General features: G+C 54.9%; 1 protein-coding gene across 1 annotated transcript in view; it reads left to right on the top strand.

Moving 5' to 3' along the window:
* Positions 1 to 14,394, top strand: part of SCTR (secretin receptor) — a 63,219-nt gene that overhangs the window by 24,976 nt on the left and 23,849 nt on the right. The window contains exons 3-4 of the mRNA XM_079923758.1: positions 4,413 to 4,520; positions 8,943 to 9,046. Coding sequence (XP_079779884.1) covers positions 4,413 to 4,520; positions 8,943 to 9,046 — 212 coding nt within the window. The remainder of the gene's footprint in view (positions 1 to 4,412; positions 4,521 to 8,942; positions 9,047 to 14,394) is intronic.

Below are 14,394 nucleotides of genomic sequence, written 5' to 3'. Positions count from 1 at the left end.
AACGGGAGAGGCCACAACAGTGAGAGGCCCGCGCACCGCAAAAAAAAAAAAAAAAAAAAAAGTACAGCTGGTAAAATTAAAAGGGTTCAACCATGTACCAGCTAAAGGGGCACACCGCCACCATGCGCTCCTCACACGCTGGTCCCCTGGGTCTGCCAGCACCTGCCCTGCCCTGCCCTGCCCAGACAGCGAGGCCAAGGCTGGGAGAGTGTGGCCATGTCACAGGGCTTGGGACGTGAGAGATGGCATGTGGAGTCAGCATCCAGGCCTCCTACCGCCAGTGGTCAGCCTGGCGGTGGGATCTCAGCTCTACCAGTCCTGCTGTCACCCTGCGTGTCACTTTGCCTCTTGGGGCCTGGGTTCCTCGTCTCTGCTGTGGGACGGGAACCCTACTCGACCCCTGCGGTGCACAGCGCCTGCTGTGTGTCCAGCACAGGGCTGGACGGCCCCTTCCCAGCCTCTTCTCCCTACTTGGCTGATAGGAAGGGCATGGGTGTGAACCAGCTATAGGGGGATCCCGCTTCCCTCCCAGTCCCCACCAGCCGCCCCCGCCCGGCCTTCTGCCAGCACAGGCCAGTGTCCCTGTGGGCCTGGCCTGACATGCCCCAGCTCAGGAAGCCCGCCAGACACCCTGGCCCCCTTCCCATCTGTCTGGCCAGCCGGACATGGGTCGTCCGGCCTCGTGGACTGGGGCCATGGACCAGTGCCCTGGCTGACCTGGCCAGCCTCAGCCCTGAAGCCACTTCTCCCAAAGTGAGGGAAGAGACTCCCATGTGTTTCCACAGTGGGGAAATGCCCCGTCTGCTCCCAGGACGTGTGCCTGAGCCGGTGGGGCTTCTTCAGAAGCAACAAGGCCGAGGGGTCCCCTCACCCTCCAGCCTCCAGGTGTGGGAGAACTCAGAGCGGAGGCAAACTGTGCTCGTCTGTCCGGGGCCCTCAGGACCGTGTCACTGTCCCAAGGGCATCCGGGGGCCAGGTGAGCCACGTCCATGGTGGAAATCTGGAGGACCGGCACCCAAAAGTGGCAGAACCCTGCCTGGGTGCCCTGGGGAGTTTCAGGAAGAGAGAAGGTCCAGCCCGCCCCGTTCGGGGTGCTCTGTGAGAGCTGGGGTGAAACCTCAGGAATATCCAAGGGGGTCTCAAGTCCCACATTCCTTGAAGGACGCAGGCACCTGGTCCTTGGACCCCTGGATGCCTTCACTGTCCTTGTGGGAGCCCCATCCAGGCCCCGCCCTGTGTGCCCATGGCGGCTCTCCTCCATGGCCCTCCCCTCCTTGCCCAGGGCCACAGCCTCTCTGTCCCTCCCGGGGCTCTCCACCTCCAGAGCCCCCCAGACACCCTCCTCCAGGAAGCTGGGGCTGGTGCACTGGAGACAGGCAGGTGGGCGGAGCCTGGCTGGACGGTCACCTCCCAGCCTGTCCATTCCTGGCTGTGTGACTCCAGGAACCTGCCTCTCCCTGCTCTGCCGCTTCGTTTGTAAACCGAGGACAGAGCCGGGCGCCTGGCAGCACTGCTGTGCATTCAGTGAGCTGCTGTGTGTGAAGCACAGAGTGACTCCTGCTGGGACCAAAGCAGAGCTGGTGGCAGAGAACTGGAAGGCCAGGACCTTAGCGTGGGGTTCAGAAGTCAAGTGGGCATCACGGCGAAAGCCCATTTACAAGGGATGGGCGATGGGGAAGGGAAGGGGCCGGAGGCTGGGGCATTCATCCATCCCTTAGACGCTCGTGGACGCCTGTGCCTTGCCCAGCCCTTGCGGGCACAGGCGTCCAGCAGTCAGGAATCAGGTTCCTGCTCTCCGGACTGTCTGCCCGGGGTGGGGGGAGCCATCTGCACCCAGGCACCAGGAGGTGACGTCACTGTGACCTCCCTGGCCTCTCACCATCATCTTGGATGTGCTCCTGGGAGCCCAAGCCTGGTCTGAGCCCGGAAACAGGGGCCTTCCCTGTGGGGAGGTGCAGTGCGGAGATTCTCAAAGCAAAGCCTGATGACACATACAGCAGCGCCTGTAGGGAGGTCTTCACATGCAGATTCCTGGGGCTCAGGATGATTGAATTAGAATCTCCCAGGTGATTCTGACGTCCACTGCAGGATCAGAGCCTCTGAAGTGGGACAGATCACCAGGGGACTTTACATGGAGTGGACGAGGGTGTCAAGGAGGATATTGATGCTTTGAGCCTGGTTTTTATTCATGCCTGGAAAGAGACTCTTGCTCTTTACAAAAGCTGGGAATTAGCCGTCTGGGTAATCCAAGGGCCCCCTTCAAACCACACGCATCTGCCAGTCCCTGCAGCTAAAAATTGCCCTGCAATTCAGAGGACCCAGCCTGGCCTGCCCTCCCCATGCCAGGCTGAAACAGGAAAGGGCTTGGGGAGGAAGAAGACTGGGGAGGACGGCAGGAGGGAACTGTAATTCCCCTGCACCCACTGAGTGCTGGGCTTTCCATGTGACATTGATCTCCTCCTCCTCTGGACAACTTCAGGAGGAAGGCATCTGCTTCCCCGAAAAGAGCTGAGTGAGGAACCGGGCTCGGGCAGCGAGTGTGTGGTGAGGCAGATTGGAGCCCAGGTCTGTGGCCTCAGGAGTCTGGGTTCTCTCTCTGAAGGTTGGGGCTCTGGGTGAGTGTGGTCTGCTCTGTGCTCCCCAAACCAGATGTGGGGTGACTGCTGACCTCATGGGTGTCACCTCAGCTGTATTTCCGGTCTGCTCCAGACCTCCCCGGGTGATGCCCTCCCAGGTGGCATGGGCCCCCAGAAGCCTGTCACAGGAGCAAGTTCCCTGGCTTTGTTCCCCCGGGATCCAACTTTGGGAGAATTGGTGGGTGGTTATGTTAAATGATCATTTTTGTTGTTGTTGTTGTTTTTGTTTTTTGTTTTTTTTTTGCGGTACGCGGGCCTCTCACTGTTGTGGCCTCTCCCATTGCGGAGCAACAGGCTCCGGACGCGCAGGCTCAGTGGCCATGGCTCACGGGCACAGACGCTCCGTGGCATGTGGGATCCTCCCGGACCTGGGCACGAACCCGTGTCCCCTGCATCGGCAGGCGGACTCTCAACCACTGCGCCACCAGGGAAGCCCTAAATGATCATTTTTAACAGAGTATAATCATAACTCACGGGCAAGTGCAAAATGAATACCTGCCAAACATTGTCCCTAAGTAATGAGAGAACCAGTAAGATGCTACCACTGGTTCACAGGAGAATTCAAAGTACTGTACGTATAAGGCGGTAAAATGAATTTACAAATAGATGCAAAACTGGCTGAAAACAATTCTGTATAAATTGTAGATAACTGACAGTCATGCAAATGCAAAGGAAGAGATAGAAATGTGGATTCAAATGCCTTTGGACAGGACATCAGTTGTCTACAATTTATAGAGTTGCAAAATAGCTCAAGGACGTAAAAGGCCAGAATCAGGTAACCCAGAAGGCTGTGATTAGACAACGCCTAGTTTTGCCTTGAAGACACCTGATAGTCTTTTCACTTCAAAGCCTTTCAGTCACCAGAAGTGGGCCACAGATCTGGCTCTGAGCTTCCTAGCAGCCAAACAAGGCAAAAAGGAAACAGCCTCAAATTCAGTGTCTATAAGGACAGCTGTATACTAGTTGTTCACCGTAAGCCCAGCTTCGCGGTGCCTTGAGACCATGTTCTCCTTCAGGGGTGGGGCGGGGGCCTCGTCAAGGGAACCCAGTGCGGTGAAGGCAGCATCCTCAGTGACGTTCCTACCACAAATGCAGCGCTGCTTCCATAGCCAAGGCAGCGGTTCTCAAAGTGTGGTCCCAGACCAGTAACACCAGCCTCCCCTGGGAACTTGTTAAAAATGCAAATTCTCAGGCTCCACCAAGACTTTGGGGGTGGGGTCCCAGCCATCTGTGTTTTAACAAGCATTCTGGATAATTCTGGTACGAGCTGAAGTCTGAGAATCATGGGACAAAGTTCTCAACCCTGCCATCACGGTAGAATGACCCAGAAAGCTTTAACACCGCATCATGCCTGAGCGCCACGCAGCACCGATGAAATCCGGCTCCCTGGATGTAGGGCCTGGTTAGGCATGTTTTTAAAGCTCCCCGGTGGTTGTACTGTGCAGCCAGGCTGCAGGCTCACTGCCATGGAGTCAGTGGGTGCGAGCAGAGGCCAGGAGATGCTCCATCTTCCGCTCCGGAGGAGCCCAGCCCTGCCCTTGCGAGGCTTATGTGAGATGGCGTGTCCCTGTGTGTCTGCAGCACCGAGCACTCACCATGTAGATGCCGAGGCCACCGCCCCAAAGGTGACAGGGCCCGTTAGACGCCGCGGTTCCCGGTCCCGGGAGCGCAGCTAGTGGGGACGCCCAGGCGCGGGTGCTGGGGCTGGTGCCACAGTGCTGGGGAGGCCCTGCGTCCACGCTGCGACCCGTCTGACTCCGCTTCTCTCCTCGTCAGGCTGCCAGGGGCTGTGGGACAACACGAGCTGCTGGCCCTCCTCTGCGCTGGGACAGACGGTGGAAGTGGCCTGCCCGCGGTTCCTCTGGATGCTCGTGGGCAGAAACGGTAACCGCTCAGCCCAGGGGCCCAGCTGGGAGGCTGTGGGGCGGCCCTCTGGGTGGGCCTGGGCCTGGTGGCCTGAGGCCGAGGAGACTTCTCTGGGGACAAGGAGTGAGTAGAAGGGTGGGGGTGGTCCTCGCTGGGGATGGGAAGCCTTGACTGGGGAGGTGTGGTGTGGCCTCAGTTGTCAGGGCGCCAAGCAAGGGGGCCGGGGGCCACGTACTGGGGAAGTGGTGAAGGAGACCAGGCCTGCTTCTCCCTGCCCAGTGCCCTCTTCAAGAGGCTCCCCTCCTCCCTTGCACGCTTCTGCCCCCTCAGCCCCCGGGGCCCTCGCTCCAGCCCTCGTGTCTGGCTCACACCGGGCCGAGGCTGGCCTTCCAGGACACTTACTTCCTCTGTGCCCTCTCTGCCGGGCCCTGCTGGTGAACTCTGCCCTCCCTGGAAGATTCTGGCAAAGCTGCAGTTTATAAGGGTTCCCTTAATTTCAGGCAAGGGAGTGAGGATGTTGTCTCGGGGGACACGCAGGGACGAACACTGGCTAAAGCCCTGTCATGCGCCAGGCATGTTTAGAGACGTGAGCTCGTTCAGTCATCACAAAACCCCTGCAAACCACAGACCTTTTCCCTGCGCTTGACCCAGTTCAGGAGTAAAAGTAACAGCGTCGAAGAGGGCTTTAGCCCTTGGCCTCAGGTTCACGGCTGGGAGGTGGAGAGGCGGGGACTGCCGTTTCTCCTCTCTGCCACACGGTGTCGCTGTGGGGCTGCAGGACCCGCCACCCGCCCGTCGGCACGGAGGCGCTGCCCCTTGGCTGCGCTGCCTGGCGGCCGGGGCTGGGTGGGGGGACCATCTCAGCCTGTGTCCCACTGTGCTCATGCCCAGCAGCAGGTGCAGGGCATCGGCCAGCCCAGGAGCGTAGGTCGGGTCGGGACAGTCCAGCCTCAGTTACCGAGAACCATCCTCCCGTGGAGACACCTCGGGTCGGGAGTCCGGGGGAAGGCTTCTTGGTGGTGTTCCAAGGGTTCCAGGGCTCCCTAGCCAAAGCAAGGAAGGAGCACCCAGTGAGGACAAGCTGGCGCTCCAGACCCTTCCTTTTGAAAGAAGAGAGAAACAGAATAAGTTAATTCTTTCTCAGGGCACCCGCTACATGGGCCCAGACGGAATGAGTGTCTGTGTGACTGGGGAAACTGCAGGCTGGACTCTGCCTCCAGATATTTGTCTGTCTGTGCCAGGGCCTAGAATGTTCTATCTAGGGTGCATTCCTTTGATGCTTAAAAGGGCGCTGGTCTTCCAGAGTTCCTTATTAAAAAGCACACTTGCCGAGTGGGGTCAGGCCTTGGCGTTTTTTCCCTTCGACCTTGGTGGGGATGGGAGCCTTATAGCAGCAGAGATTCCTAACCTGACAAGGGTCCTGGGGGCTTTTGAGAATCAGATAAAAGCTTTGGCCTGGCTCTTCCCCAGACTGCACACACATATACGTATATGTGAACAGAAATGCTGACTGTAGTTTCAGGGGCCCTTGAGGTGTTCATTGACCTGAACTTGGGGCAGAATCCCTTACCTATTAGGAATTAAACCCAGGGGAAGTGGGTGGGAGGAAGGGGCTACAGAGGGAGCCCACCCCTTGTCTCCTCTGCAGTTCTACTAAGAGCCCTGTCAGCAGAAGGCACTGCCTTGTTTACTGCTCTGGGCGCCTGGCCTGGATCACACGCAGCAGCATCTTGGGAATCCTGTGGGGTCTGTGGAGAGAGGCCCCTGGACAGGCAGCCTGGCCTCTAGGGACACGCTGTCTGATAACTGCTTTTGGATTCCAGGCAGTGTGTGTGCTTTTAATTCAGCCTTCTCATCCAGCCAGTGTACCTTTGACCACCGTTCTTTCCTCTCTGACAGCCTAGCTTGTTTGATATAATTATAGAAACCTTCCACCCATCTCCTAAATTCCAAGACTCCAAGCCCCACCGTCCTGGTCCTTTTTTTTTTTCCAGTACACGGCCTCTCACTGTTGTGGCCTCTCCCGTTGCGGAGCACAGGCTCCGGATGCGCAGTCTCAGCGGCCATGGCTCACGGGCCCAGCCGCTCCGCGGCATGTGGGATCTTCCCGGACCGGGGCACGAACCCGTGTCCCCTGCATCGGCGGGCGCACTCTCAACCACTGCACCAACTGGTCCATTTTAGAAAGGCCAAGAGCAGAAGGGAAGTAGCCCTGTGGCTCCCACTCTGTCTGGCACCAGCCTGAGTGACATCCGTGTGCTGTCGTGTTTCCTGACGCGTCCTGCAGTGTGGGTGATTATTGCCATTTGGCACAGAGAAATGATGCACCTAAGGGTACACGGCAACAAAGAGCCAGTGCTGGGTTTCGAACTCAGATCTAGCTGGTTCTAAACCAGTGCTCCAGGTCTCATGAGCCGTCCTAGACCTGGCACGCCTAGAGCCCGAAGGCCACGGTCTCCTGCTAGAGCTGCCCCTGGGACCTCAGGGAGAGGGCCAGGCAGGAGGGCGGTACAGTGATGGGCCACATCCTGGCTGCGTACTGTTGCCCAGTTTTGGGCCTTGGTTTTCTCGTGTGTGAGATAGGTCAGCAGCACTGCCCTCAGTGGGGCGCTGTGAGGATGAGATCAGGATCAGTACATTAGCCTAGCGGCTGGTTCTAGAAATGCCCACCATATTTCTCCAGCTCAGTGGAACCCTGAGAGCCAGTGGCCCTGTCAGAGAGGAACACACCAGGCCCAGCTGGGGTGGCTGGGGGCCCTGGACAGGATACTGATTAGAGCAAAAGGAGCAGCAGGGCCCCTCTGTACAGGGTCAGCTCCCTGCACCCCTGCAGCCTCCACAGCAGCCAGACCCGGGGACCGGAACACGGCCCTCCTCGGCAGCCCGGAGAGGAGGGTGCAGCCGGGCCGGTCAGGGCAGGGAGGGCAGCCCCCGCTGCTGTCCCAGACTTCCTTCTTGGCCGACAGCTCCTCTACCCCAGTCTTTGGGCTCCTGTTCTGAGAGCTCCTCGTGGGCAAGCTCTTCCCTCTCCTCTTGTAGAAGTGCTTGGAGCAGGCTCTTCATCCCCCCTCATCTGCTTGTCTAGCCAGCCAGCCAGCCTGCAAATGTCTGATGAGCAAGCGCTCTGGGCAGGCCCGGGGGAGCCTTCGGAACAGTCGTCTGCCAGGGAGGCAGGGGGGCCGTTGTCACCTCCGTGTGGGCGCAGGCTGCAGCCTTGTGCTGGAGGGGTGGGGCGGTGAGCCCGGGACAGGGAGGGAGGGCTGCGGCTACCTTGTGATTTGTAATGCAGAGATACGCAGAGGTGTGGCCTGGTGTTGTGGTTAAAGAGCTAATCATTCCATCCTCAGGGGTGGCTGCCTGGAGGGCTAGCTCTGCTGGTTTTCAGATGCTGGGGAGCAGGGTGTGAAGTTAGATGTAAAATAGAACTTGTTAGTGCAGAAGTAGGACCAGGAGCCTGAGGAAGGTCCGCTGTGGGCGGGGCTGGGTCCTCACCAGCCAGGCAGATTCTCTGGGGGACCCATCCTTAGATGGCTGCAGGGCCTGCGAGCAGGAAGGCCAGGAGTAAGAAAGGGCATTAGGACAAAGCCTGTGGCCAGGAGTGTAGGCCTGAGCCCCGGGCTTCACATCCCAGGGCCCCCATTTATGTGGTGTGATCTTGAGCAAGTTATTTAACCATGGGGTGCCTCAGTTTCCCCAGCTGTAAAATGGGTGTAGTATTTACATGTTATGGTACATTTTACTGTAAAAGTAACAGTGCTGGCCTCCTAGCCCTGTTAGGATTAAATGAGTTAATACCCATCACACGCTTAGAACAGTGCCCAGCTCGTAGCAGTGACCGTGTATTGTTACAATAGAGCACGAAATTTTATAATTGAATAAACACACAGCCGTTAGTGTGAGATCAACATTGTTTGATTCAAGGTGTGTAACCTGCTCTTCTTAAGCACTGCATCCAGCCTCTCTCCTCGTAGGAGACACTGCAGTGCCTCCCAGCTTGAAGGTTCTCCGGGGGCACCCAGGGAATCGAGTGGTGACGCTGGAAGTTCTGCTGGGCCTGGGCCTGGGGCATGTGTCAGTCGTCTCCCTCACTGTGGAGCTCGGTGCCTGGCACAGTGGCCGTGAGGTGGGGGCCGGAGGGGTATCGGTGCAGGGCCGGCCAGCTTTGCAGGTCGACGTATCCGGGAGCCGCGGGTCTGTTCCACGCTCGCACATCTGCTCTAGGCCATCTGCCTGCGCACCTTTCCCACTACTTTTCCTGACTGACTCTTACTAAGGCTCCCAGGGCCAGCTGGGCCAATTGCAGCTGCCCGTGTGGTTCAGAGAAAGGGACAGGGTGACGGAAGGAAGCTCCAGCTGCCCCTCAGACGCGGCGAGGGCACCCGGAGAGCCGGCCTTGGGTCCGGTCCCCACTGCTCACTGCAGGCTGCTTGGCCTCCACAGGTTCCATATTTCGAAACTGCACGCAGGGCGGCTGGTCAGAGACCTTCCCCAGGCCTGACCTGGCCTGTGGGGTCCACGTGAACGACTCCTCCAACGAGAAGAGGGTAAGCCTGCCAACACCTCCCTGCGGGGCAGAGGTGGCTGGGGAGCAGAGAGTGAAGCTGGCTCAGGGTGAGGTTGGGGACCCCGGGCTGCCCCTGTCAGCCCCACACCCCCTTGCTCCCCTGGGCTGGAAGGGCCCACTTCCCCGCCCTGGTCCACCAGCCCAGAGGTGATGGTCCTGAGGAGCATGGCACAGTGAGAGTTGCCACGTGCCATCGGGATGCTGGCGTGAAACCCAAAGAGCAGAGACTGGGGCTAAACGCTTGGGGCCCGGTGGTGAGTCTGAACCTGCCTGTGACCTTGGGGGTTGGGAAGGATGTAACTTGTCTGTGCCTCAGTTTCTTCATCAGGGAAATGGGGTTAGTAATGGTCCTGACCTCACAGGCTCGTGAACCTGTGGAAGTGCAGGCAAGGGTGCCTGGCGCAGTGCCAGCTCCCAAATGTCCCTTCTCAGAGGAGCTTCAGGCTCCAGAGGCAGGAGAGCCCGGCGGCGGGCAGGCCTGGTTTGAGACAGGGTGCTGGTGCGGTGGCTCCCTGAAGGGGCCGTCTGGCTCAGAGCCCTTCCCAAAGGAGACTGAGTGGGGCCTGACGTGGAGGATGGAGTTTCTACTCTGCCAGGTCTTATCATCCAGTCAGGGAAGACACATGAGGTCTTCAGATCCGATGGGAGTAATTTAATAAGGATACCTGTGGTCTTGGAGGGCCAGTGGATGGGCTCTGACCTCTGTAGATTACCCTTTCTGTCACTGACCTATATGAAGACAGGAGGCTTACGTGTATCACGTTTGTAAAATCCGTAAGATTAAGAGGGATCATTTGTATAATGGGTGGCAGGACGGAGGTTCGAAAGTGACAGAAATTTCCAACTGGCTTCGTAAGCTGATGTGGCTCACGTAGCTAGGGATGTGGAGAACGGGCATCAGGACCCTTTCATGAGCAGTACCCCAGAGCCACCCAGGACCAGGTTCTTTCTGTCTCTCCTCTTGCTAGCCTGGTGGTTTATCCCAAGGCTGGCTCTCTTCCTGTTGTCAGATGACTGCCATTGGTGACTATAACCGCAGACTCCCCAGGCCTGCCTGTCCAGAAGGAGGGACAGCCTTACTTTTCTTGCTAACAGCAAGAAAGTTTCTCAGCCAGGCCACCAGCAAGCCTGTCCTGACATCTCACTGGCCCAACGTAACTTGAGCCTGTCCACCTCCAGACCATCCCTGGCAGAGGGCTGGGACACGTGCTTGGCTTGGACCAGCAGTTCTCAAACTTTTTGGCCTCGGGATCCTTTTACACCCTTGGGAGTTATTGAGGGCCCTAAAGAGCTTTTGGTTTTGTGAGTTATGTATATGAAAGCCACATATAAGAACTGTTGGTTTAGACTAATCAGCTGGGTGGGAACGGAGCCCAGGGCCTTAACCATGTTATTCACGGCCGGGTTGAAACTGTAAAATGCCAGAAGAAGGAGCAGAGATTTAACAAAGATAAATGCGGGCTTCCCTGATGGCTCAGTGGTTAAGAATCCGCCTGCCAATGCAGGGGACACGGGTTCGAGCCCTGGTCCGGGAAGATCCCACATGCCACGGAGCAACGAAGCCCATCACCACAACTACTGAGCCTGTGCTCTAGAGGCCGTGAGCCACAACTATGGAGCCCGCATGCCACAACCACTGAAACCTGTGCACCTAGAGCCCGTGCTCCACAACAAGAGAAGCCATCGCAGTGAGAAGTCCACACACCGCAACCAAGGGTAGCCCCCGCTCACCACAACCAGAGAAAGCCAGCATGCAGCAACGAAGACCCAACACAGCCAAAAATAAATAAATTAATTAAAACAAAGATAAATGCAAAGTTCTGGACTTAACTCAGAAAATTAGTTGTCTAAAATAGTAAAAAGATGACCTACCGTGGCTTCAGCTCACATAAAAAAAAAAAAATCCCTAAGACTGGTGGAAGGGTTTCCAGACCATGTGATTCACTGGTCCTTAAATGTCAGTCCACAGACAAGCACAGACTTTGTCTTTTTTTTTTTCTTTTTGGCTGTGTTGGGTCTTTGTTGCTGCACGTGGGCTTTCTCTAGTTGCAGCGAGTGGGGGCTACTCTTTGTTGCGGTGAGCGGTCTTCTCATTGCGGTGGCTTCTCTTATTGCAGAGCACGGGCTCTAGGCGCTCTGGCTTCAGTAGTTGTGGCTCGCGGGCTCTAGAACGCAGGTTCAGTAGTTGTGGTGCACGGGCTTAGCTGCTCCACGGCACGTGGGATCTTCCCGGACCAGGGCTCGAACCCGTGTCCCCTGCATTGGCAGGCGGGTTCTTAACCACTGCACCACCAGGGAAATCCAGGGCTTGTGGGATCTTAGATCCCTGACCAGGGATTGAACCCAGGCCCTTGGCAGTGAAAGTGTGGAGTCCTAACCACTGGAATACCAGAGAATTCCCACAAACTTTTTCTTTTATTCTGAGAATTGGATCATCCTTTCTTAGTGTTGAAATGTCTTTTTCTCTTTTAATCAAATGATGGTGAAAGTATATATTTGTTGGTTGTCTTTTTGCAACTTCCTGACTTGGCACACACCAGTTGCCAACAGTGGACTCAGATCAGCAGAAAGACCAGGCAAAGCTGCCACTTGGGTAAAAAAAATGGAGTTTGCTTACCCAGAGCAGAGGTTAGAAAACTAGGACCCTTGGGCCAAATCCAGCCCACCATCTGCTTTTGCAAATAAAGATTTATTGACACACAGCCACACCCATTTGCACCGAAAGGGCAGAGTTGAATAGTTGCAAAAGAGACCAAATAGTACCCAAAGCCTAAAATGTTTTCTCTCTGTCCCTTTATGGAAAACGTCTGCTGTCCCCTGATGTAGAGGATAGAGAAGGAGGGGACCCAGTCGAGACACACAGCAGAGAGATGGGCAGCTTGATCCAGGACAGGCAGCAGCCCTCTGGGGGGCAGGGGGTGCACAGCTGCAGAGGTTGAGGCCTGGGGCACTGTGGTCACATCTGGCTTCCTGGGAACAGGGCTCTTTTGGGGTCAGATCTTACAGACAAAGGCAGAGCAGGCCAGGGCATCCTGAGGGTACCCCGGTAGACAATAACCCAGCCACAGGACAGCACAGGATGCTCAGCCAGGACCCTGCACGCCTGTCACCCCATGCCTCCTCACGCTGCCATAGGCTAACCCGATGTGCTCCTGACCCGGGGCTGCAGATCCAGGCGTCCCCGGGGTGAGGCCGACGCCCTCAGCTGTGGGGCACATCCCACACGTGATGACATCCTAGGCTGACACATTGGTCCTCCGATTTTTTGACATTTCACTGCTCTTTGACGTCCCTACATCTAGGAGCCATTCATCCAATGCAACTTACTGCCGTTGTGGCTCCCCGCTTGTTGCTGAGAGGTGGCTTCTGGCTTCTGGAATTGCAGTCGCCTCAGTGCAGAAGCACAGGGTCACATGGCAGTCAGCCCGTCAAAGGTTCCCTCTGCTGCCAGGAAACTTTCGGTCGGTCTGAGTCCCGTCGACTTTGTGCTTACTCCCCTACCCCTGGGGCTCACAATTAAGTCTCAGGCGTTTTGGTACTCAGCTTCCCTAAGCTTGTTTGTTTCCTTTAGGGTGCAGTGTAGCCAGTTCAGATGACAGTCACCTTCCTCCGGAAATGCTCCGCTTTACTAATGCTCCTCTTAAAATAACATACCCAGAACTGGACCAAACACTCCAGACATTCCAACGTGGCCTGCTTCACAGCACTCCATTAATGTAACTGAGAAGAGACCTAATAGTCCAAGCAGCTACCTCATACCCATACCTCACACCGGCAGTGTCAGACTGCTGACTCAGACTGAATGGTGGTTGGGGGGGTAGAGGGTGGAGATGGGGAAGAATCAACACGTGCTGAGTGTCTTCCAAGTGCCAGGCACTGTCTAGATACGCTACCTGATACCCTGTTTGTTCTTCCAAAATCCCTGCACGGTAGATATTATCCCCATTTTGCAGATGAGGAATCTGAGGCTCAGAGAAGTTAAGTAATTTGCCCAGGGTCACACAGCTGTTGAGTAGTAGCAGTCCTGGGTTTGGAACCCTTGTCTCTTGACTCTGAAGCCTGTGCATGTTCTGTCTGCATACACTTCTTTAATGCCATGGAGCTTGGGCCACTCAAACCTCAAAGTCATTTTCATATGAACAGCTGTCAGGTTTCCCCAATAGTATTCTTGTGCCTGTGGTTCTTTGTTTTTTATTACCCTTTTCTTCTGGTTATAAGATAGTACTTACCCACTGAAGAAAAATGAAAAGTACAGAAAAAAATACAAATGAAAATAACGACTCTATCCACAAGTTTATACTCCAAAGTTAACCACTAATAATGTCTAACACACCTCCTCACAGTCTTGTTTCTGTGTGTGTATGAGACTGAACCACATGAGATGGCCAATATGCAGTCTTTTTCGATGTACAGAAAAGGACAGTTTCATACAATTCAACCTAACACTTTTTTTTACATAAAGCAGAAATCACACTGTACATGTAAAGTTTGTATTCTACCTTTTCAGTTAACATTACATTATGTCCTGACATCTTTTAAAACTCTTGGTAAGCACACTTTTTTAATGTAGTCTAACCTTTGGATTTAAAAGAATTTAGTTAACTATTCTTCTGTTGTTGGACATTTGCATGTTTTTTCATCAAAAATGGTCCTGTGATAAACATCTTTATATATGAATATGCTTTTATATTTCTGATAATTCTTAGAATTAATTCCTAGAGGTAGAGGGGTGGTCAGAAGGAATGTATGTTTCAGAGGTTCTTGACACATGCTACTTTCCAGAGAGACTGAACCAATTTTCACTCCCACTATACCTTCACCTACATAGAACATTAGTACTTTTAAATATTTGTTAATTTGGTTGGTAAAAAAAAATGGTATGGCATTATTGCTTTACTTTTTATTTCCTTGATTCTTTTTAATGTAAAATAGATAGCTAGTGGGAAGCAGCGGCACAGCACAGGGAGATCAGCTCGGTGCTTTGTGACCACCTAGAGGGGTGGCATAGGGAGGGTGGGAGGCAGGGAGATGCAAGAGGGAAGAGATATGGGAACATATGTATAACTGATTCACTGTGTTATAAAGCAGAAACTAACACACCATGGTAGAGCAATTATACTCCAATAAAGATGCTAGAAAAAAAAAAGACTGTTGTACAATTTGGTTTTCTTTTTGAACCTTAAAAATACAGGTCTTCACATTTATTTCTATATGTCACATTATTCCATTCCATTGAGATCTTCTTGACTCAAAGATGAGCCAATAGTGTGAGGTGGCTGCTGAACAAGTAAATGACTGCTTGGCTGCATTTATAAGAGTGCAGTGTAT

Source organism: Stenella coeruleoalba (assembly GCF_951394435.1).
Source record: "Stenella coeruleoalba genome assembly, chromosome: 6".
Lineage (NCBI taxonomy): Eukaryota > Metazoa > Chordata > Mammalia > Artiodactyla > Delphinidae > Stenella > Stenella coeruleoalba.
This window is presented reverse-complemented; position numbering and strand designations above follow the sequence as displayed.